Source organism: Columba livia, chromosome 3, assembly GCF_036013475.1.
Source record: "Columba livia isolate bColLiv1 breed racing homer chromosome 3, bColLiv1.pat.W.v2, whole genome shotgun sequence".
NCBI classification, from domain to species: domain Eukaryota; kingdom Metazoa; phylum Chordata; class Aves; order Columbiformes; family Columbidae; genus Columba; species Columba livia.
Genome location: NC_088604.1, coordinates 56,654,993 through 56,678,600, shown reverse-complemented (window position 1 = coordinate 56,678,600; position 23,608 = coordinate 56,654,993). Strand labels below are relative to the sequence as shown.

Sequence of the window (23,608 nt, the reverse complement as noted above, 5' to 3'; positions counted from 1 at the left end):
CTAGTCCAATCCCCCTGTTGGAGCAGGAACGCCTAGGTGATGTCGCACAGGAACATGCCCAGGCGGGTTTTGAATGTCTCCAGGGAAGGAGACTCCACAACCCCCCTGGGCAGCCTGTTCCAGTGCTCTGTCACCCTCACTGAGAAGAAGTTTCTTCTCAAAATTAAGTGGAACCTCTTGTGTTCCAGCTTGATCCCGTTACCCCTTGTCCTATCATTGTTTGCCACCGACTAGAGCCTGGCTCCATCCTCGTGGCACTCACCCTTTATATATTGGTAATATGGTAATAGTCCGTCCAGCAAGTCATCATTAAATGATTATGATCAGATGAATTCGACTGTTAGGGGACCATTCTTGAGCAATATCCCTTTCCAGGAAATCAGGGTGCAAAATAGTGATTTAGACTCCATTGTGCCAGTCTGATACTTTACAGCATTCATGTTATGTATTTATACACATTTTTTTTACGTGTGCTTTTCAAGGTCTGTTCATACTCATGCAATGAAAAAAATGGGTTTGAGTCTTTAGAACTTTACTTCCATATTGGCTGTTGAAATAACTGCGTCAAGTGGCTCAAGAAAGTCTCATTCTAAAAAGTGATTTTTTTCCAAGACACAGAAAATTAACTAGATTTCAAAATAAAATTTCATTAGATATTTTCTTAATTTCTCCAACATTTCAAAAATGCAGCTGTTACAGGATGAGACCTGGTATTTTGAAGCGAACACTTAGTATTGTCCACAATTTGTATTTTAGGAGATCCTGTAGCTTTCCAAAACCTGAGTTCTGGCACAGACTAGGATTTTTTTCTGGGCAAGACTCTAGCCTCTGCACTGTGAGTGACAGTTTTTAAATAATAACCTAAGAGGGAACTTCAAAGATGGAAAAACCCACATATCTGTGAGCTACATTTCCATTAAGCAAACCCAGGAACATTGTTCTATACATTTTGGAGTTGACAGTTCCAAAGACAAGTTCAGTTCTGCCTGGACTTAGTGATGTGCTGCAGCCAGGAGTTATCTCCTCTCTCTTGGGCAGAGCAGCAGCAACAGAGGGAGAGGCTCCGTTCCTCCACCCTGGGAGCATGCAAACTGGAACACAAGAGGTTCCATTTAAATATGAGAAGAAACTTCTTCACAGTGAGGGTACCAGAACACTGGAACAGGCTTCCCAGGGGGGTCATGGAGTCTCCTTCTCTGGAGACATTCAAAACCCGCCTGGACGCCTTTCTGTGTAAACTCATCTAGGTGTTCCTGCTCCGGCAGGGGGATTGGACTAGATGATCTTTTGAGGTCCCTTCCAATCCCTAATATTCTGTGAGTTCGTTCTTTGCTTGTGGATCTGCCATTGCAGAAGACTTAGCTCACATTTTTATCCTATGTCCTGTCTCAGTTAAAATAACTGAACTAGAAGCTGAAAATGTAACTTCAGCTTATACCCCGGTATACCATGCTTTGCCCCAGTTACCATTTGTATTCACCCAGAGCTTTTTGTGTCCTGGGGACACAGTTGTGTCATTGAACCAGCTCGTTTAAAGCTAGATTAGTAATGTCTACATAAACAACTGTCTCCTGCTTAGAAACTTGGGAATCAAAAGCCTTACAACCTGTAGAAAATAAAATGCACTGAACATCTTTCATTCCCTATAACCTAATCCTATCCTTGCAGTGTTTCAGAAGATAATGAAGTGTCTACAAAGCACCTGCACAAGTAGTACATCTTAGTAGCAGGTGTAGTAGAAGTGCATTGAAGGCTTTTTCAATGTGACCTGCAGACAGCAGGGCCCAGTGTTGCTAGAACATTGTCTCCTCAGCATTGTTCCTGCTTTGGCTCTATTCATCTGCACGTGTCCAAGATTTGAGAGTTAGTGAGGCAAATGGATTCAGCATTTTTTTTTTCATGTGATACTTCTGAATCTTTTAAGGTAAACTCTTTCATAATTGGGTATAAACTCGTGGACATTATTGTTTTCAAAGTAGTCATTGTGAATTTAAATTGCTTCTCAGTGGAACATTGCAAGAGTAAGTCCTCATTAATTTTGGTACAGTCCCTGGTAGCAGAAGACACTTGGTTCACCCGATTGTGTTTTCTTTGTAGTTTCCTACCAAAGTAGTACCAGTCAATGGAATGCTTTGAAAGAGCTGGAGAGTAGAAAAGATGGGATTGTTTCTTTTTTTAATTATATATCATTTATCAAAGCCATATATATCTACACTTGCGAGGGCTTAATGATACCTGTAAGGAACTGGTCTTATATATTAATATATATATATATATATATATATATATATATATATATATAAAATGTATATAATATACATTCTCATATGGCACGATATGCTGTGCTAGTTCGCTTAATTAATTAAGAATGCATATAAATATTTATAATGTGCATGTTCATAATTTTTAATACAACCTTTTAAAAAACATAGCGTAAGCTCAAGCTATTTTTCTGAATTATCTGGAAGCAGGATGTGTAAGCAGGGAGTCACTTGTTTACCTGGTACCATATTTGTGTGTAGAGCCACCTATGGGACTTTCTGTACCTCTACAGCATCTTATACCATCTCAAATCTGACTAGAGGTTAGCTTGAAGCTGTATTTATTTCATTTTTGTGTGTAAGCCATCCTTTGAGAGGGATCAAAAAGTTCTTTCAGATGGAGCTGTAGGGGCCTGTGAAACAGTCTCTCTATCCATTTCTGTAGCAATGACCTTTTATGTAGAGAACAGTGGTATGTGATTTTTTTGTATGAGGGCTCAACTTTTAATATCGCAAAGCTTTGGGGCAGTGAGGACCCCCTCTGTTAGGCAGAGCTGGTAGCATCTGTGATGCTTCCCCCTCTCCCCCAGCAAGGGACACAAGTAGGCATAGAGACGGGCACAGTGTGTCGCAGCACAAAGTGGGGCAGCAGATTTTATCCAAGCATCACCTCTCTACCCTCCTCTTCCTGGACTGGTGCAGAGGAGAGGCAGGTGGTGCCAGGCATCCCCCTTTTCACCAGCAGAGCCTGTTAAACTCTTTTCCTTGGGGCAGCCATGGACCCTGGTTACCATGGTGACAGGGATGAACCTGACACTTCAAAGCACAGCTCGGGGAGTCACATTTTCAGTTCATAATCAAATACAATTTTTCTTTTTAATAATGCTACCCTACAAAGCTGTAATTTAGAGTCCTGGAAGTAACTGCTTAGATGTACCAAACCCTATTGAATTTTTGGCATGTCTTCATCTCCCAGAAGCTGCACTCCAAGAAAGAAGCTCTTTGGAGGCCATAGAGAAGGGAGCGTTGTGGGGGGATTCCTTTCCCAGCAAACTTGTCTCCAGCTTTCAACCTGAAAAAGAAAAATCTCAGAGAGGCCAGCAGTGTACCAAACTGACTCACATGAGGAAATCTGTACGACCTCATGAATTGTGTGCATAGTTTGCTGGATCACGTTGGATATCCCATCTCCACCATCTCTGCAAAAGCACATACAAGTGTGTTCATCAAATAATCAGCCAAGACTTTTTTTTTTTTTTTTTAATATAATTGAGCTAAAAGGGGTTACAGATCCTCTCTCTCTGAACTTGAATTTATTAATTAACTTTCAGACTTCTAAAAATTTCTTTAATTGCACAATGATTATCATTCTAGCAAAGCAGTAACAAAACAAAACTGATGGAGATACAACGGTCTTTCAGGCAGATTGTTAAAACACAGGACAGAGCAGTCTGAAAGAAAATACTAAGCAGAGAATCTTGCTTGGTTTCTCAAAGAGCCCTTTTCTCAGGTGGTAGACTGACTGGCTGGAACACCAGTTTCATTTGATGTTATCCTGATGTTACCTTGTTGAACTCATTCAGATGTCATTCCTGTTTTTAATTAAAAGTTTTTGAATGCCACGTAACAAAGGTACAGAACAGATTATCTTGAGCAGAGCTATTTTGAATATCAAGCTATGCGGCAGTTACACCAGTTTGTGAGAATTCAAAGATCTGCCACAGCCAGAAATTAACATTCAAAGAAAATGCAGTGTAATAAAATAGCAGCTTTAATCATGCATAAAACAGAGTTTCTTCCCTCACTCACACAAAGGAAACCTAGCATAAAATGCTGTGAATGTTAAGAAAGTCAAATGGTATGGTGAGAAGGTTACATATAAAATCCTGTTCAAAACCTCTGATTTAAAAGCTGTCTTTTAGAAGGCTGGCTGTTCTCCAAGTTGTACCACACAAACGGCCCTGCAAAATCCTACCAGAATTTTTTGCTTGAATAATTTTGTTTGGATGAGCAAGTGGAATATCATTATCTTGGTTCCAACATCGTCTCCTTAGGAAGGTATAGGTGAATAGATTTTGTGCTGAGTCTCATAAATTCTCTGACAATTTTGCAAGGCTGTGTGTAAATTCTGAACCTCAGAAGGAAGGAGAAGACAGTAAAGCAATATATGGTGTGACTGAACTCCTTATACCATGATATACTTTAAGAATTACATATGAATATTAGGAAAACACTCAGTTTTACATATGAGTGTTAGATTTTTATGTGTATTTGATTAAAAACACTATAAAAATTTAGAGGAATTAGGTGTATCAGCAAATTATGAGAATTAGATGGACTTGATCTCACTGACTGTTCAGAATTTGCTGTCCCTGAGAGTGTTAGCAATCCTAGTCTAATTTAGTGCTGTTCACAGTTGAACTTCATGCTATTGATCATGGAAGTCAACTGAATGAATATTGTCCTTAAGTATTCATGAAAACAATGAAAATTACTTCTTATGTGGTGACTGTTATTGGCAATGTGCAGAGACAGAATCACAGATCGAGTTATTTTATGTACTTTGTGAATGGGACTGTGATTGCTGCTACTGTTCTGAGTAGAAGAAAGTTAAGTGGATAAATTGCAAAATCCAGTGTTCTCGCCCTGGTCTAGCTCATAAATGTTCTGTGCAGGTAATTATTCTTATAGGGGCAAAATCTGTAGTTAACTCCCTGTTTGAGACAAGAAACTCTTCTTGAAAATTTTATGCAAGATGACTTTGCACTAGTTGAAAACTGTAGGATTATCTCTTCTTAGACTTACAGGGTCAAATTGTGAAAAAAATGTAGTAATATGCAAGGATATTGTAAAAATCGACACTTAATTGAAGGTCTGTTAGAGTAAGGCTGTCCAAAGGAATTAAGAGCCAATAGGGAGTCCATTTTCATATATTCATAATTCTGTTACAATGCAAGTTTCAAGACCTGCCTTTCAAGATGTAAGAAAATAATATTAGGAATTAGTAAAGCACGTACTTTTATAACTTAAATAATTTTAGATCATTTTTACCTTGTCTAGAAATATACAGAGTTAACTCCAATTATCAAAATAATACAAATTTTAACTACTCTGTCTCTCCCTTTAAAAAGAAAGATATCGTGGGGGACCTTGTCAAAGGCTTACAGTAGTCAAAATAGATGACATCAGTAGGTTTTCCTCTGTCCACTGATGTAGCCACTCTATCACAGAAGGCCACTAGATTAGTTAGGTGAGATTTGCCCTTAGTGAAGCATGGTTAGTTGAGTTTCTTTGTTTGGCAAGCCAGCAGTTCAGCCTATAGAAGAGTGACTTCAGAGAAACAAAAGTCCTGACAGTCTTGTAGTCCAGAGAACAGACAGAGCAAATTCTCAGAGTAAGCAGAATTCCTCTTGCTGCTGTAGTCCTTGTGTAATCAGCAACCAGGAGATGCTGACTTATACAGATAAGTTTAACATGCAGGCACAAGGTTTCTGGTTTTGTCCTTTGGCTGTGTATGTGTAAGCTCACACATGCTTTTTACAACACGGTTTAAACTATCAAAATTAAAACATAGTAATGTGAAATACTTTCAAATTCGTAAGTTTCATTAAATGATCCAATGCTACATTCAATGGCTTCCTCAAAATAATATGCTTCATTGCATACAATGCACATACACATGAATAATAGATTACAGCATGATTTATATCTATAATTGCTTTCTTATAGTCCCCAAATGTAACATTTAATCTAGAGAATGCATATATTATCTGTTGCTGAAAACATTAATATAATAATCCTGGCTTCATTTAAGTCAAAAGCAATTTTTCTGTTCATACTGGGGAGAGAGGTATTGTTTTGATCATAGATTGGATAGAGGAGTCTCAAGCACTGGTTATACACTTGCTTATTCTATGACTATTCAATATAATTTTTCACCACTAATTTAAGGTGCTGTGGTACATTTCCAGTGGGCACCAGCTTTATCTCATACGCAGCATTAAAGTTCATGGAATGAGTCTCTTACTTCAGACCACTTAGTGTAAGGAAGCCAGAATAAATGGACAAGCAGATGATATCCTCCTGGTTTTCCACTGTTCTGAAAACTGGGACAGAGAGCTGCATTTTGAACAGTTACTGATGATCCAAACTCAATCATTTCTTACAGAATATATAATAAAACACCAGTGCTTAAGTTAGGCAAATAAGTTAACTCCTGCAGTAGCCCTTCCTTCAAATTTTCTAAGAACTGTATAGTTGTTTCTCTAAAGTAACTTTTCTGAATGAAATAATATTGTGAGTAGCCAAGCAATAATTTTAAATATGACTCTGGGAAGCACCTATATTGCAGCTTGCTCTATCAAGCAATAAGGGTCATATCTTTCTCCAGGGAAGTGTGAGACAGATCTCTCATTCTTTCCCCTCTGCTCTTTCATCTTTCACTAATACTTCTGTGAAAATACCACGTCCTGATCAAGACTCAAAGCCTGCATTTTGGGATGTATTTTGAGCCTTCACCTTTTCAGATGCATCTTCAGGTCACATCCAATCCTTGTGATTCATATTTTGAAATTTCTCGAAGACCTGGCCTTAAATCTCAGTCCACACACCTAAATCTCTTGTTCATGCCTTATTTTGCAGCTTGAGTAGTTCTTACTTTTGCCAGGTCAGAGCTATGCAGCTGCACTCATGTTGTCCTCATGGTGATTCCAGACACAGTGACTATTCCACTCTTGAGTGTTCCCCTATCTATGGTTCCCTGATCTTGCTGTTTTTCAGTACCCCGAGCAGCAAACAGGATTTTTTTTCACACTGGCATGTAAAGCCATTTATATTTTAGCCTTGAGTGGTCTTTTGACCCTAGAGATTGGCATTTTGGCTCTACTGCTCATCAAATGTTCATTTCTGCTCGTCACATCCAGCCCAGCTAATAGTAGACTGAGAGCTGATTAATTTTGGCATAGAAAATCTTGAACACCTTCTCCTTCCAGTTTAACCTCAAAAGTCATCCCCTTGTTTTCTCTGCTAGACAGCATCATATGTGTCTGTGGCATTCTAACGTGTGTGTATGTGTTGTGCATACACAGCTGCGCATAAACACACCACTTAGCTGACCCCAACTCTTGCCCCTAGACACCTCAACAACAATCATAATGTGAACAAAATATATAGTATTGAGTCCACGCTGGTTATGTATGCAAATGTGCACACAGGCATGTATTTACACAAAGGAGGAAGCATTTAGTATTTCTCAACAGACAGAGTTCAAGCTGTAGGGGAGAGACATGATTATGGTGATGAAGTCTTATGATGATGATTAAGTTTTATGATTAAAGCACTGCCAGATCTCTCGTTGTCTGCCTAGCTCTCACATGGGTAGGAAAGAGCACGTTCCTAACTCAGAAGGTTGTTCTGAGGGTAAGTCGTTAGTAAGTGGTTCAGATAATGCTGAGATGGAGATTACAAAAACAAGTAATAAAGTATGATTTAAAACATCAGCATGATCCTTCCCTCAGAAAATGATAACGGTTCCTGTACCTGGAACCTGAATAGAAACAGTCTGGGTAACCTGGTTAAAACCAGAAAGTATTAGATACCAGTTATCCCTGGTACTGACTACACTGGCTTTCTGAAAGGCCCATGGAGCAGATTTTTGGGGGAGCAGTAGTCTTTCTCTGGTGTGGCTTCACCTGAGTTTTTGTTCAGGTTGTTCTGGTGGTCTGTTGAGAAGCCTCCTAGTTTCAGCGTTAAAGGACATTTTCTGTGTAGTGACATAGGCATCATGCTACCAACTGCTTGTAATTACTCCACGTGCAGCTGCAGTGAGAGGGAATTGGTCAAGTGGCATCTGCTGCATGCTGGGTGGAGAGTGAGGGAAGAAGGGTTGGAGAGAGAAGAAGGGTTAGGAGAGAGAAAGCAAGCAACTACACGTACCCATCCGTGCCTGTGTGCACAGCCTTAGAAAGTAAGAACTAGAGAACTGAAGAGCTATTTCCTATTTTACAAATAAACACCTCGTGGGATTTTACCCCTAGCTGAAAGCTATTTATATTTTTTGATATTTTTGCCAGGCTGAAAACTCTCATGTTCCTGATCCTTTGTACACCAGGCTGTGATGCAAAGAGGTGCAGACTGAATGGCTGCATGCTTTCATATATATATTCTGTTTTCCTCTCTGCTGTAACCTGTGGCCTCAGCCCACTCAGCTGTGTTACAGAGTGGTTTCATCTGTGTAGAGCAGCGATATATTTTTTTCAGGGCTTATAAACAGAAATAAAACTACTGCTGACTGTAGGTTTGGCTTTATGGATGGCCTTATTTGGAGAACAAAAAATCCCTGTAGAATGCAGATCTCAGGCTAGATGCTGTAAGGTGAATTAATACACAAAGGTGGACTGAAACTGGGTGAAGGAGAGAAGGACTAGAGTTCAGGGTGTTGGCTGCAGCTTGGAAAACAGTTTAATTTACTGTTTGTGAGTCAACACAATCTCACTAGTCAGTGTTAAATATTCCATATTTAATATCTTTAAAAATAACATTAAATGAAGTAATGATGATTTAGTTGATAGGTTGTCTCTGTCTTCTGCTTTGTATCACAGTGACTTGTTTAGAAGTCCAGAAGCATATACACTTTCATATACAGGAAATTTTTTATATATATATATGTATACACACACATATATATACACACAACTGTATACACACCTATATGGTCATATACTTGGTGTTGCAAATATACAGCATATAGATTGAAATCTATAGTGTGTCTATATGATATTTCTAGACATATAAACACTTGAAACGTATCTATATTCTGGCTACTGTATTAAAACACACACATATTTGGGAATTATCACCAATGATGGTTTTCTTGTCTCTAGCACTTACATGTTTCAGCAACTTGTTTTTTCATTCATTTAGCAGCAGCAACAGAAGAACCTGAGGTGATTCCAGATCCAGCTAAACAAACAGATCGAGTGGTGAAAATAGCAGGAATAAGTGCTGGAATTCTAGTATTCATCCTACTTCTCCTTGTTGTCATATTGATCGTCAAAAAAAGGTAAGGAAATTATCTGTGCTGATCCCTCTTCCCTCCATATAAAACAATAACTAAATGAATATTCTTTTAACAGGTCTTTAAAAAAAAAAAAAGAAAAGAAAAGTTAGAGGACCAGTAGCTCACATCAGTTTTTAGATCAGATCTATGTGTTTTCTCTTGGTTTTGCTGTGATTCTTCTGATGGATTTAGAGAAGATTTCTTTATATTTTTTCAGACTTATTTATTTCCAAGTAGATTTAAGTAGCAGTGGGAGGACTGTACAGAATATTAAACAGAATATTAAAACGGGTGTAAAAGAAATTCATGGAGCCTTTTTTTTTTTTTAATATAAGCAAAGAAAAATATAGTAACTTACTGCACTTTTCATGTTGTAATCACCTAATGAATTTGAGTTTCTATATGCAGCTTTAATGAGTTACTTGTATCTGTATGTTATCCAACTTGCAAAATAATGTAATTTTATACCTCTATTTATACTCTTGTAAACCTGGAGTTTTTTTCTGAAAAGTCATACCACATCACTGTAAAATTATCTAGTGAGTCTTTAGTGCATGAAATTGTTTGAAAGTGTATTAATTTGAATGAATTTTGATTTTTTTCAGTGCTTTCTTAGGCAGTAAGCAATATCGCCATCTTCTGGCATAGTACAATGCTAACTCCGCAGCTAAATGCTCCTACCTCTAGTAAATCATGCTACCCTATTGCTTGGTCAGTTTGAAGTCTTGACTTCCCAGTAGTTGCAACTCTTTGAACCTGGTGTAAAAGTTCATAACGTGGCTCTATAAATCCATAGTTACAGCATCGAACCCAATTCCTCCCTTTCGTTGTTGTCCCACCCTGGGCGGGTCCCCTTTGCAGGGCACAAGCTGGTTTCCCTTGGGTAGAATGAGACCTTTGTATTCCGGTGCTGTGTGCATTGCATTCCCTCACCTTTTGCAGCAGTCTTAAAGAAATCTGTAAATGTTGCCAATGTTCATCTGAAATGCAGCTTGCTATTATTTTTAAAGATTAAGAGAAAAAACAAATATTGTACCTGAGATCATTCTGTTTGTTATAATTACTGGTTTGCATTAGATTTTTTTAATTTATTGCCTCTTTACAATTATCCCTGGAGATATATAACTTGGAGAAGAAACGTCTGCATTAGAAACATTAGGTATGCTTATAGTGTTCTGTGTTAGTTAGCTACATATGTGATTTTCCCCAAAAGTGCTTTTACTTTTCTCTGTTGTTTACCTCTGTGGTCGAGAATTAACACATATGCAAAAGGTCCAGCTCATCATATGCAAAAAAGACATACAGTCAGCCAATTTTCTTTCTTTACACAACTTCTGAAAAACAAACAAAAAAAATTTGTTTTTCAGCTTTCAGGAAGAAATCTCTATTTTATAGCTTTATTGCGAAGTATGTGCTGAGGAGTCTCATCTCCTCTGTGCATGTTGCAGTGGTCCCCTTATGTTTAACAGAAGACTCTGTGTGTGCACTTGTGTGTGTGTGAGAGAGAGAGACTGTCTGCCACTACAGAATGTCAGTCACTTCCAAATGGGATTAACTAGTTTTGCAGGTAACAAAAAAAAAGTTAGATGTGTTTGTTTTTCCTGTCCTTTTTACCTCTTGCATTCAGAGTCCTTTTAGACTTTCAGTGTTGAATTGTTTGATGAAAGTTGATTTTCTCCATGAAATTATTTTTTTAAATTTCCTTTCCCCCTTCCTTCCTCTGAAGCTGCAAAGGCAGTGCCCTCTTAGGAATGATACTTGATCATCATGCTAACACACATAACATTTCTAAACTCTGTAGTATTTTGTATTCAAAATATGTGAGAAATTAACCTGCTTAATGAATCTTTAATGTTTGGCAATTATTCATCATGATAGTTTAATTGGTTGTCTATCCTGTATGTTATAGGTGTGGCATGCCAACCCCTCCCAAGGAAAAGTGGGCAGGTTTTTTTTCTTTAATACCAGCTTTAGTTAAGGTCTCTTACCAAGCAGCTAAAACCTTTGTAAACCTGAGTTAATTCAGTTCATCTAGTGAATCAGGGCAATTAATACAATGAAGCCAAGTACAGCTGTAAAAACCCTGACACATTCACACGCACATAAACACACTACACTTAGTTGTGGTGGGACTGAAAACCGATCCGTTTGCATCATCTTCTGTAGTGTACATATTTGGTGATCCATTATGTAGTATCCCTTTTGGTACCTGAATTGACTGCAGCTTATTACACAGAAAAGTTGATAAAACAATGGTTTCTGCATTTTCATTGGTTAATCAAGTCGTATACACAGCCATCGCTATCTCAATCTGATTAAATGCAGCATTACATTTTATTGGAAAATGGAGTACTAAGCAGTTTTGTTCATGAGCTTGAGATGTTTTAGGCTTCGCCTGACCGTTTTGTACAAATTGGTTTGAAGTTTTCCCGAATGAAGCTCTTAACAGCTCTTACGGAGTTTTGTCAGAGTAATCAAACCAACTAAGAAAAGGGATACTGCATCTTTAACAAGCAATGCCATTTTTATTTTCCAAGTCATTGTTGGACTGTTTCCAAATGTCCTTCATCTCCTTCCATTTGTTTACCTTCCATATCTCTAATGCTTAGCATGACTACATCAGCATTTCCAATTGTAACATTTTAAAATAGAAAACATATGTTTGCATTCAGGAAATGTGTGGTATATATGTCAGTACACAAACATCTGTTGTAAACATGCATTCTTTAAAAGGTGTGTACTCATATAGCTACATGTAGTACGCATACAAACATATACGTATACATCTGTGTACCAATAAAGATGTTAAAATGAATGACATGAAATTTGTTTTCTGATTAAATGTATTTATTAATGCAATCTTTAGTTTTTTGTAACTGAAAAGTAAAAAGCATATTTACTGCACAAGATTTGTACACAGCTGTTCATTTGTCGTGACATCTAGGCGGTAATCATTATATTATGCTGAACTGCATGTTGAAAATACACAATCCATTTAATTTTCAAATTTTTTGGCAATAAATGAAATCTCAGCATGTAATTTTCTCAAGCGATCTTTCTAAAAACCAAATCATTTTTATATGCTAGTGTATTTTTTTTAATTGCATGGCAAAGTAAGGCTAATTTGTGCATGAGCAAGTTGAAATGCTAACCAAAGAAACATGAATTTTTCAATTTTTTTTTAAACGCACATTTCTCTGCTTTATTGAATGTGACACAGTCACGCTTTTCATTCACCATTGCTTCTCTTTTTCCACTGTCTGTGATTTGCTTGCCAGGAGGAGCTACTATTCTTACTCCTACTATCTGTAAGTAGAATATGGGTGACTTACTATTTTACATGTTTTAAAGGTGCAGTATCCCTTTTTAAAAAAAGAAAAACAGTCTACACTTTTCCCAAAGCTTTATTGGTAGTTACCTTTCTTTGTTCTCAGGCTTGAAAAATTGCTTGTATCATTGTTCCTGTTACTCTTACCCTGTGGTTTTTTTTTTTTTTTTAAAGGGATATTGTATTTCTAACTGTATATTGAGACTTCTGCTTTTTGCTGCAGTTTTTTTTTTCCATAGCTATCATTTTAATTTATTGTAATCATAATTTAATTTGCATTATGATTCACAGCAACACATCACACTACGGAAAAAACCCCTTTTCCTAGCTAGAGAATTATGCTTGTAAATCACAAATTGTTCTTTCTTAGTGTATCAGTTACCAGGAGGGATCCTGTGCACCACTTTTCCTACGCAGATCATAGGCAGATGCCAGGCCTTTATAAACTGGTCTCTGCCCTACCAATGGCAGAGCAATACATCTGTGATACCAACCTTTCTTTCTTGTTTTATTTTTTTTTTAAACAGAAATATTTTTAGTGAAGTGGATCTTACTTTATGACATTGGCTGCACAAAGTTTTGCTTCATTGAAGCAAAATAAACTTTTTCTATACCTGTTGACCAAAGGAGTTATTGTGAAGGCTGGCAGCACTTTTGGCTGTGATTGAGCAAAGTGGTTACATTCTTAATTTTAAATAAATAAATGCATAAAGCCCTTGACTTCAGAGGGGATCTAAGAATGCTCTCAAGTGCTTTGATGAACCAGTGGTGTCTGATAATACTCTTCCACGTTTATAAGCAGATTAGTCTACTTCTTTAAACAAACTTAAAAATTAAAAAAAAAAAAAAAAGCTAAGCTGGTTTAACTAACTGCTGTTCTCCAGTTTATTGTGACAAATTATAATTTCCTTGTTAAATAACAATTGCTTCAGCTCGAGGTAATTAACTGCACAGTTTCATCCTATGATGGAGCACTTTTCCCCTCCAGCTCCCACTAAAACCCCCACCTGCACAGGTTCACCCAACTGGATCCTTTAGGAGATAATGAGAATCATTTACACTTTCTGTCAGCCTCAAGTACTTTAGCCTAACGATTTGGTTAACTATCATGAAGCATAGATTGTATATGCCTTTAGCTGAGTGAAGGAAGGGAGAAAAGGAAAGGAAAAAGAAGTCAAACCCAGAGGGAGCCAGGAGCTGTTGAACAATACACCTGTCCTCCCATTTCCCAGCAGCTTTGGGTTGCAGCGCTACAACACAATAGGCCTTTTTAGGAGTTGAAGCAGAACATAAGAATTAGAAAGCAGCTGCTGTAATAAGCTAATAACTTGAAAGCCTTAATAGCTGTTGATTTATTTAGCGTAGCTAGCAAGTTTTGTTACAAAGTGATTCTTCAAAGGAAGGCTTAATATAGCCGAGAGATGAGATGTAATAGTCTTTTTGTGCCGTTTCTGAGGTGGCATTAGAAAAAGGAGATCTTCAGTGTATAGAGACTATCTGAAAGGCTTTGAAACTTAAAAAAAGCAGTCTGAACTAGAAATGCCAGTTCTGTATAAGCCTTGATAGTATTGGGAACCAGTTATAAAGCTCAAGCAGTTTTACTTCTGGAAGTTCTGATGGTCTTCATTTGTTCAACTGGAGTATCATTTAAACCACCTTTTCTTAAGGAATATGTGGAGTAAATGTATAAAATAAAGCATTTTAAGGGAGACATCCAACTGTCACTGGTTTTTCAGTTGTCACTGAACAACTGATACACAGAGATTACTTGTGTACATCACAAGGGTTTGATGAAAAAATTATAGGTTTAGAGACCACCTTTGGGATTTTTGTAGCAAGAGCGTTATTGAGTAGCAGTTTTCCAACTAGTCTGTTTGTAAATGGGGAAAAGAAAGGGGGGGATTGTAGCAGGGAGAGCAGAACAAAATAAGGAGAGAAGTCCGATTAGTGAAAGTATCTTCATTGTTCCCAGGAGTACTTTGTCCATCTGTATCCTACTTTGTGGCCCCTTGTTGAGAACCAAGACTTATTAGCTTAATAAACAATCCAACATTTTCTTAAATATACAAAACCATTAAGTTCTTCCTGCCCTAGAGGTGTAGGTCCTTTCTGGTGAACGTTCCCAGGATGTAACATGGATGGATAATTTAGACTTTCTGCCTCCTGTTAGAGTGTGGCACAGAATATTAAACGTTATCAGAGAACAGAGGCAGAGCAAGCAGTTCTTTAGTCAGAGAAATGTAAGATAAGTACTGCCTGAACAGTTAACAGGGTATTTGATGATATTTTATGCAGAAAAAAACTGGGAAGCTAAGCTGTGTTTTAAAAACATACATTTTCAAGAACGCAGTGATTGTGTCCCTCTCATGTGGTGTCAGATTTACCCAAATGAGCAGGTTGACTATCTGTTACATTGCAGTCACAGCTTCAGATGAAGACAGAGAGATTTCAGAACAGTTTAACGTGTGTCACAGGTTCCTGCAGAACCAAGGTGCACTTCTTGCTGCTCTGCATACTTCCCACTGCTGGAGATACGTGCTTTGAGAGTAGTAGGCTCTAAATTGTAATTAAAATATATTGTCGGCTTCCATCTGATTTCTGAAAACAGTGAAAATCACTTCTAGTTCTTCATCAAAAGGAAAGAACTGAGAAATATTGTAGAAGAGTACGCTTTCAGGGCTTTGGCTGTTAATTTGGGGTGTTCAGTTGTACAGATCAGGTTCCTGTTTAACTGTGATAAGTTCAGAGTGTAAGACTGTTAGTGTCAAAATTTAAGACGTTCCCAAACTGCATGAAAGGGTAGAGTAGTGAGGGGGGGTTGTTTGTTTTTTAAAGAACCAAAGTTCACTGTCAGGAACAAAGTATGGTATCATGTTGTGTCTTGTGTACTGAATGGGAAGAACGACTTTTTAAATAAAAGGTATATGCATGCATATAAAATAATCACATTTCTTTTCTTATTTCATAGGTTTCTTGACTAACAAAATAATTTAGGTTAGATTATTTCTTTCTAGCAAGGCAAGCAAGGGGAGTGAATTATCCATATATAAAATCAAAACAGATTTAAATGGAGATGGTTGATAAAACTGCATGCACAGATGCTTCTTATTTATCATTTCAGTTAAATTGTAATTATATTCCCTAATTTGTTTATATTAGTGTAATTACTCTGCAGGAAAAAAAAAATATTACTAGGGTAGAGAAGTTAGCACTTCCATTACAGCTTTTGTGTGTGTACAGACAACACATGATCATGACTCTTTTGTAGCAACATACAGAGTTTTATCAATTTCACCCTGAAAAAGCTGTACACAGGAAATTCAGCCAGACTTTTCAGTCACGCAGGATTATAGATGTTGATTACTGTAGACATCAATATTCATCAAATATTAAGATGGTTTGGGCTTTTTTTTTTGGCTGGGCAGCAAACTTGCGAAGAAGCGCAAAGATGCCATGGGGACAACTCGCCAGGAGATGACGCACATGGTGAATGCAATGGACAGGAGTTACGCTGACCAGAGTACCCTGCATGCAGAGGATCCCCTTTCAATCACATTTATGGACTCTCATAACTTCAGCCCCAGATGTAAGTATGACAGCGATAGATACTCTGGAGTGTAGATGAATACAGAAACACGGAAAAGAATCCTACTTTTTAAGGAGCATTGTTGTAAGCTACAGGTTTTCTAGGAACAATAGCAAACCCCAAGGTTGAGTAGACATGTTTGGATGTTATCCTTATTGGTATGTGGCTGATTATTTAAATATTTACATGTGCTTTCAGTATGAATTAATACTTGTTCTAGGGAAAATATTATACTTCTAGAATATCTCAACTGAAATCTGAAATTGAGTTTTCCCTCATAAGGATATTTAATACCAACATGTTAAATATTACTGCATAACACCATGTCTGTAGTGAATAATAATATGAGGTCCAAAGTAATTTCTTTCTTTTGGCAGTAAGGACATTGTAACAGAAGGAAACATTGACAATTTTCCTTGCTGTTTGTGAAGTTTAGGAATGAGCTTCTTAATATATCTGCAAATTAGCTCCCTATTTGTATTGCTTTTTTGTAGACTTGCCAACAGTCTGGTTTTGACAAAGTTTGGCAGTTTGGGTTTCTGACTGTTAAATGTCTGGATTCTAGCTGCTGCTGTCCAGTACATTTGCCTCCTAGCATCTGCACTATGCCTTGCACAAAAGTAAAATACTCCACTGGCAGACTCGGAGTATCTCAAAACCAGTGTGTAAGTAATCGAAGGGACACAGTTCTGCCACAGAGCTGGTGGGAACCTGACCTTGTCACATTGGACATGGACTTGTGGTTTGGCTTTGAACAGATCTGAGCAGCTTGAATTGCCATCTTTTGAGAAAGGCACTCCACCTTCGCTTGCCTCCCATACTGCTTAACACGCTTGAGCAAAATACATCCCTTAAGGCTCTTAAGTTCTTTCCTGAGTGTTGTAAGGAAAATGGATTTTAGAGGAGGGTTTATTGCTCGGTTTATTGAAGCTTACCAAACTGCAGAGTGCTAACATTTTAAGTGTCTCATAACCAATTATAAACAGCAGTTTAGTAACAGCCTGCAAGGTTTTCTACTCAGATTTGGCCAGAACTCTTTGAAAATTCTCCAAAATTTGGCATCTTATTGGCATTGAAATTTGTGGAGGCGGGTTTGCAAAGACAGTTCCATTTGGACTAAGTCATGGTGGATCCCAGGCAAAGTATCCATCAGGAACCTATGTGTCTTAGTGAACCAGGGCTGCCAGGTGCTTGGGCAGCCTTCCAGATGAACTGACATTATGCCAAAAGCCCCTGAGCCCCAGCCACACAGCTGTCCTTGTTGGCTGGCAAAGAAGTTTGGCATCACTGTTTTCCAGCATCCTAGGTATGTGATATTTTGGGGTGCTGGAGGATTGAGTTTCCCTGACCATCATCTGTGTTGAGGCAAAGAACCTTCCAGGCTTTTGGGGTTTCCTGCTATACGGCAAACTTTTAGGCAGAATACTTGAGAACTGGAGATCATTTTTGGCACAGAGCTGGTGATATTTTAAATTTTTGTTCCAGATTGAAACAAAAACAAATTCTAGATTCCATCATTTCTGTCCAAAACAGCACAATTGTCTCTGCGTGGTTCTAGTTGGGATACTGGATTATAAAATTCTATGCATTTTATTCAGACATCTGTGTCTGTTTATCTTTGATTTTTCTGTACTCATTAAGAATAATATCTTTGACATCGTACAGAAAAAAGCTATTGACTGTAAATATGCATATAATTTTTAAAATTGCCTGGAAGACTTTAAAAAACTAACATTTTCTTTTGAGATGAGATATTTGAGTATTACATGAGAGGATGGGTTTAAAAAGAAAGGAGTTGGTTCTATGAAAGTGATCCTTTCTGGTGAAGCAAAAGAACAATAGTGAAGGAGGAGCCCATTCAAGAACTAAATTGCATGTAATGACTTCCTTATTTCATTTCAGTAAGACTCTCTTTGCCTTTATCATTACATTTCTGAAGTCCAAAATCACTACCTTTCATTTCTCTTTTATTCAGGATGCTTTCTGGAACTGTGTATTCATTCTGTTGTTCTGTTGTAACAAAATTAATGGGGTTTAGTTATCACTTGGTTATACTCTGAAGTATATTGTTTTTATTCTTAAAAATACACAAATTGAGGGTAATGTGTTTCTTCACAAGCTTTGTTTTCCCACAGTGCCCAATGATCCACTTGTGCCGACAGCTGTGTTAGGTGAGGACCCTAGTCCTTCATTATACATTCCTGCATGAGTTTCATCTCCTTGCATGGTTGAACATTGAAACAGCTTGTTTTATGTAAAAGATAGCTATGCTGTTGTCAGAAAATAATCCTACACTCAGTTTATCAATTCAAAATTAAACTGACTCTGCTTTTAGAATAAAAATTATTTTATGTACTCATTAGGAAGTTAATCGTAGTCAGTGCTACCTGAAGAGTAAATGAGGAAATAGGTAAATGGAAAGTACTAAAACTTTTCTCCCCAGACCATTCAACCTGAGTTTCTAGGAACTGACAGGTGAAACTAGAACTCTATTAAGTGATACATAAAACAAAAATTTGGATCCATATTAGCATTATTTAGCACCCAAAGCTCAATCTTCTAAGTAACAAGAAAGAAAATAAAAATAGAAAAGGGAAAATCTTCTGTAATATACATGAAGAAATAACAAATTTTGCTATAGGTTCTGTACAAATATTCCTGTATGCCCTTATTAATTACATATTTCAATTGACCTTAGCTACTAAGTTTTTCAACTTTATACTTAAAAAATAAAAACAGATCTTGGAAGCGGCCAAGCTGCGTATTTCTATGTCACATCTAACACTTAATACATGTTTTAGAGTTTGTTTGTTTTGGTTTTTTGTTTTTTTAATACAAAGATAAAAGTATAATTTGTACCCGAGTTTTTGGTGTGATAAACACAATGTGCAGTACTGAGTTTCAGTCAGTTGCTGAGGTTATGTTAGGACAAAAGACAAATATCAGGAGGTGGATGTGAACATAAACTGAAGTGGAAAATTAGATTCCTAGAAGTAAAGCCTAAGGAGACATGGAGGCAGTTTAATCCCTTCTCTGTTTTGAAATGGGATATTATACATGTAATATAGACTCTTTATGGCCATTGATTACCTATTGTGTTTTAAAAATTTGCAGTGAAGAGAATTTTGCTCTTGCAGTGGCACGTTCCAATGCCTCACTCCTCCTAAATAAAATTAAAAAAAATCAAATCCGTGTTAGTATTATGTGAGACCCAAAGCTCAGTTGTCTGAGTATTACCTACTACTAACTGGGTGTTACTACTTAGTATTATTACTGCTCACTCCTAGTTTTTCCTAACTAGACTAATCTAAACTAAATCTTTCTTGCTGTGTATTGAGCCATTTCCTTCTGAGAGACTCAGAAAATATGGAGAACTGACACACTCTTGTCCTTTTAAAACAGTCTTTTACCCCTTGAAAGGGTCATGTGTCCTCAGTTCTCTCTTCTAGTTGACTTTTAGTGTTTCTGCTACTTGAAATGCATTTTGTCCTTTTTATTGCGCTCATGTTGCTGACTTGCATTGAGTTACCTGCTAAAGTCCCAGTTATCATTACCCAGTCCATTATTCCATTTCATAGATATGTATTTGACTTCCCTTTCTTACACACAGTATGTTGCATTCAGGGTTTAATCCGCCTTGTTGATTTTTACATTGTCTTCCAAATAACATAACGTTGAAATCAGATCCTATACTTACTTGTTAAGTGTGTGTGGTGGCTTACCACTCAGTGCCCTCTGCCCTTACTGTCCACGTATTTTCTGTCATGTTATGCAAGTTGCGGGTAAAAATATTGATGGAAAGTATACCCAGGAGGATCCTTTGCAGATCTTTGTGTAAAGTGTCCTCTGAGACTGACAGCAAATCACTATTTGTGAGTAGTCTTTGGTCTTTGTCGAGCTGGGTATACTCACCATGTGGGAGATCTGTCAAGTCATATTCTGCCTGTTTCCTTTTGATAATGTTGCAAATGCCATTCTCTTGACTACAGTGGTGTCTGAGAAAGTTCGTAATCATCAGAGCAGTTAGATGCTGGAGCCTTCCACTTTGGGCCCGAGGAAGCCTAACCAGGAGCTTTAAGTTTATGAGACATGGTAAAATAGCACCATTGCCTGAAACAGCAAAGGGTTAAACTCAGTAATTCTGAATACTTACTGAAATTAGACCAAGTGACTTATAGAAAATGAGTTTTTTCCTGAAATCCCTCTAAGATCTTCTTGTCTCTTTTAGCTTTATTTTAGGTGCTTACAAGCTACATAGATACTATCTGGTAACACTTGTCAAGCCATTCCTAGTAGCTCATTTATGCTATAAGCATGTTTTAAAGGTCAGTGTGTTGCCACTACATTGTGGCAGACACAGATATGGGCAACTGTGAGCAGCAAGAACAAGGAATTAATTGAAGAACAGTTTAACAGTTCCTGTCTGCATTTGCATCTACTGCTAATGGTGTTTTGGAAATACTAGTCTCCTGGTATAAACAAAGCAATGCTAGTTGGAAGAGGTAGTATTTTTCATTGCGTGGACTGAAATAGTGCAGAGAAGTAGACAAGCTTTTGGGCACACCATGTAGAAGGGGTAGGCTACCCATAAGCTTGTTCATTTGGAACTAGATCATTTGGACTGTTACATCTCCATATAGCCTTCACTTTGCCCAGCATCACAAAACAGTTTTCCTAGTTTTCATCTGTTTTATTTTGAAATGAGCAAAATTTTATAGGCTCTAAATTATAGAATGTTATTTTACGTGAAGCTCTTATTACTTAGTAGCTGTACTAGGTTTCTTTTTCTTCATGTATAGGTTATTAATGCTATTTTCCATTCTGTGTACATTAGCACTAAGTTAGTATGACAATTTTGCTTTTCTCAAGGCCCTATCATTACATTGATGGCATAATAATGTGGCCCTTATATTTTTAAAATGCCTTTCATTGTTACCTATTGTGAAGCTTTAACAACTTTTAATGTCATTTTCTTTTAGTCATTTTCTAATATAGTCCTGAAATAAATTTCTTATGTTCTGTTCACTCATTGTTTTTTGCTGCTTCAATGGGTTAAAGTGCCTATTACTGGTAAGTATACTGTGAGGAATGGGGAAAACTGCAAATCCTGAGGTGATTTGAAATGTGTGTGATTTAATATGGATAACACTACAATAAAAAGTGACTGCTGCATGTCACTCACATTATTAGGCAGTTTAGTGAGGCATAAATGTACTGAAATTAGCAACTTATGTGACAGTTCGAAGAATCAAGTTTCTTCCTAGGAGATCTCATTTCAGAAGGCATTAACAGGGTTTGCATTTTGGTTGAATTGTAGAAAATCCAACTCTTGGGGTGATCAATTTTTTCCTAGAGTGTTTTACTTCCTAATCTGCATGCTTTTCAAGGAAAATGGTAAACTGATTTCAAAGAAGCATAGGAGCTGTTGACTACTAATTAAAAAAAAAAAAATCACTGAAAGGATTGACAAAATGTGATCACTTCATGTGGCTATGACATTTGATTTTGATAAGAGGATTGGTGTAGCATAGGACATTGGAGGAGACTTATTTGTTTATACAGAGCAAAATCTGTGTTGAAATCAGCACACTCAACAGTTTCATTGCTTGACTAAAAGACCTGAGTTAAAATGACCATTCTGAAGTGCTGATTTGTCTTCCCAAATGGAGGTGGTGTTGTGAAGTCATAGCATAATTGCTTCTCTTTTTCGCTGGGATCTCAATTCACTGTTACTTTGCTTTAGACAAATGATGTGCTGATACCACTACAGAGTTATTCTAATTTATTGTTTAAGGTGTAGTATTGCTGTTGATACATATTAGCCATTAAAAAAGTTACTTTGGGTGATAAAAGCTGGAGTTCCCAAGTACATTAATGTCATAAAGTTTTGTAGCTTCAAATAAAATGCCCTTCAGACATCTTTATTGCGGGATGAAGGATTGCAAACTTTTGTATGTGTTTGCAGTTAAATTCCTTTATGTACTTCACAGTATTTATGTGCTGTAGAGTAAGTGCTGTGCGTTCTCAGAAATTAGACATGTTATTGAAGGAAGAGATTGAAAAGAGATGTTGATGTATATAGCAGCAGGTGTTATTGCCCGGCAGGTATCTAATGCATTGATTTCTTGTGAATGCAGATGAAAACCACAGTGTGACAGCAGAGTCCAGCCGGCTCCTGGATGTCCCTCGTTACCTCTGTGAAGGCACAGAATCCCCGTACCAGACTGGGCAGCTGCACCCAGCCATCAGGGTGGCTGATCTCCTGCAGCATATTAACCTAATGAAGACCTCTGACAGCTATGGATTTAAAGAGGAGTATGAGGTGAGATCTTCAGTGGTGGGTTTTTGCTAGGAAAACTCCCTTTGAAAGGGGCAACCTTTTGTTTGTTTTGCCTTGCAAAAGGATGCAACTAAACATTATGGGTTTAAGTGAAAAATAGATAAAGGTAAGCAGGCATAAGATTTCTATACATGTAACCCAAAAGTGAAATAGTGAATGGAATCCAGTAGTTTGAGCTTTTACAAGCACCTGGAAAAGAGGAAATAACTAACTAAATAAATAAAAACCAAAATGCAATAAATACAAACAAACAAACAAACAAAAACAAATGAACAAACAAAAACTATGTCTGTTCCTTAGGATATAAGAGGACATGCTCTGCTGACTCTTTTCAATGTATTGTAAGAAATTGCCACCCATTTGTTGTTGCTTTTTAGTTGAAATGCTGTAATTAGTTATGTGAGCTTTCTGAGCCATCTTCAGTGCAGATCTCTTTGATTAGGTTAAAGATTTAAGCTGGCTGGTTTTGCAAGAAGCACTGACTGGAAGCACTCTCATGGTTTATTGTAGCATCTCAGTAGGGCAATACTGGGACTAAACTCCCGCTGAGAAGCAGTAAAGACTTTCTGAGAGTAGTAATGTCTTGAAGTTCTAATTAGACCTGCCTGAGCATGTCTACTTACAACTTTAATGTTAAAATGGAAGCAAAAAATTCCCAGCAATGGAAGTAGAAGACGAGTACAGATTCATTTTACTTCTGATCTCTGAATCTGTTGTGATTCTTTGGGATTAGAGTATCAGGCAGGGCACACAGCATAGATTTGAATGGCACTGCCAAGGTCGCTCGCAAAAACGCTAGGTTTAAAATGAGTTTTCTCTGAGTAAGTAATCTCTTCTGACTCAGTTTTCAAACTTCTCTCCTTTCTGCAGCTGTCTCTACTGTAACATAAGAACTGGAATAAATAAATGTGTGGTTTTTAAAAGAATATTATTCTCTTTTCCTCTCTTTTACTTAAATATGCTTCGTTATTTCTATTCTCTAACACTATGCTCTGCCTAACTTCAGGGATAAGCCCAAGTGTCAACCACTGTGGGA

The 23,608-nt window shown here is 37.3% G+C and overlaps 1 protein-coding gene across 15 annotated transcripts in view; it reads left to right on the top strand.

Annotated features, from left to right (window-relative positions):
* The window catches only part of PTPRK (protein tyrosine phosphatase receptor type K), a 407,715-nt gene that overhangs the window by 361,317 nt on the left and 22,790 nt on the right, over positions 1–23,608 (top strand). For 2 of the 15 annotated variants that reach the window (XM_065056897.1, XM_065056899.1), the window contains exons 14-19: positions 9,183–9,321; positions 10,436–10,477; positions 12,597–12,626; positions 16,072–16,232; positions 18,368–18,403; positions 22,370–22,554. In XM_065056897.1, coding sequence (XP_064912969.1) covers positions 9,183–9,321; positions 10,436–10,477; positions 12,597–12,626; positions 16,072–16,232; positions 18,368–18,403; positions 22,370–22,554 — 593 coding nt within the window. Of the gene's footprint in view, positions 1–9,182; positions 9,322–10,435; positions 10,478–12,596; positions 12,627–16,071; positions 16,233–18,367; positions 18,404–21,290; positions 21,359–22,369; positions 22,555–23,608 lie in introns of those variants that run through there. The other 13 variants (XM_065056913.1, XM_065056901.1, XM_065056900.1 and 10 more) reach the window with 9 other exon arrangements.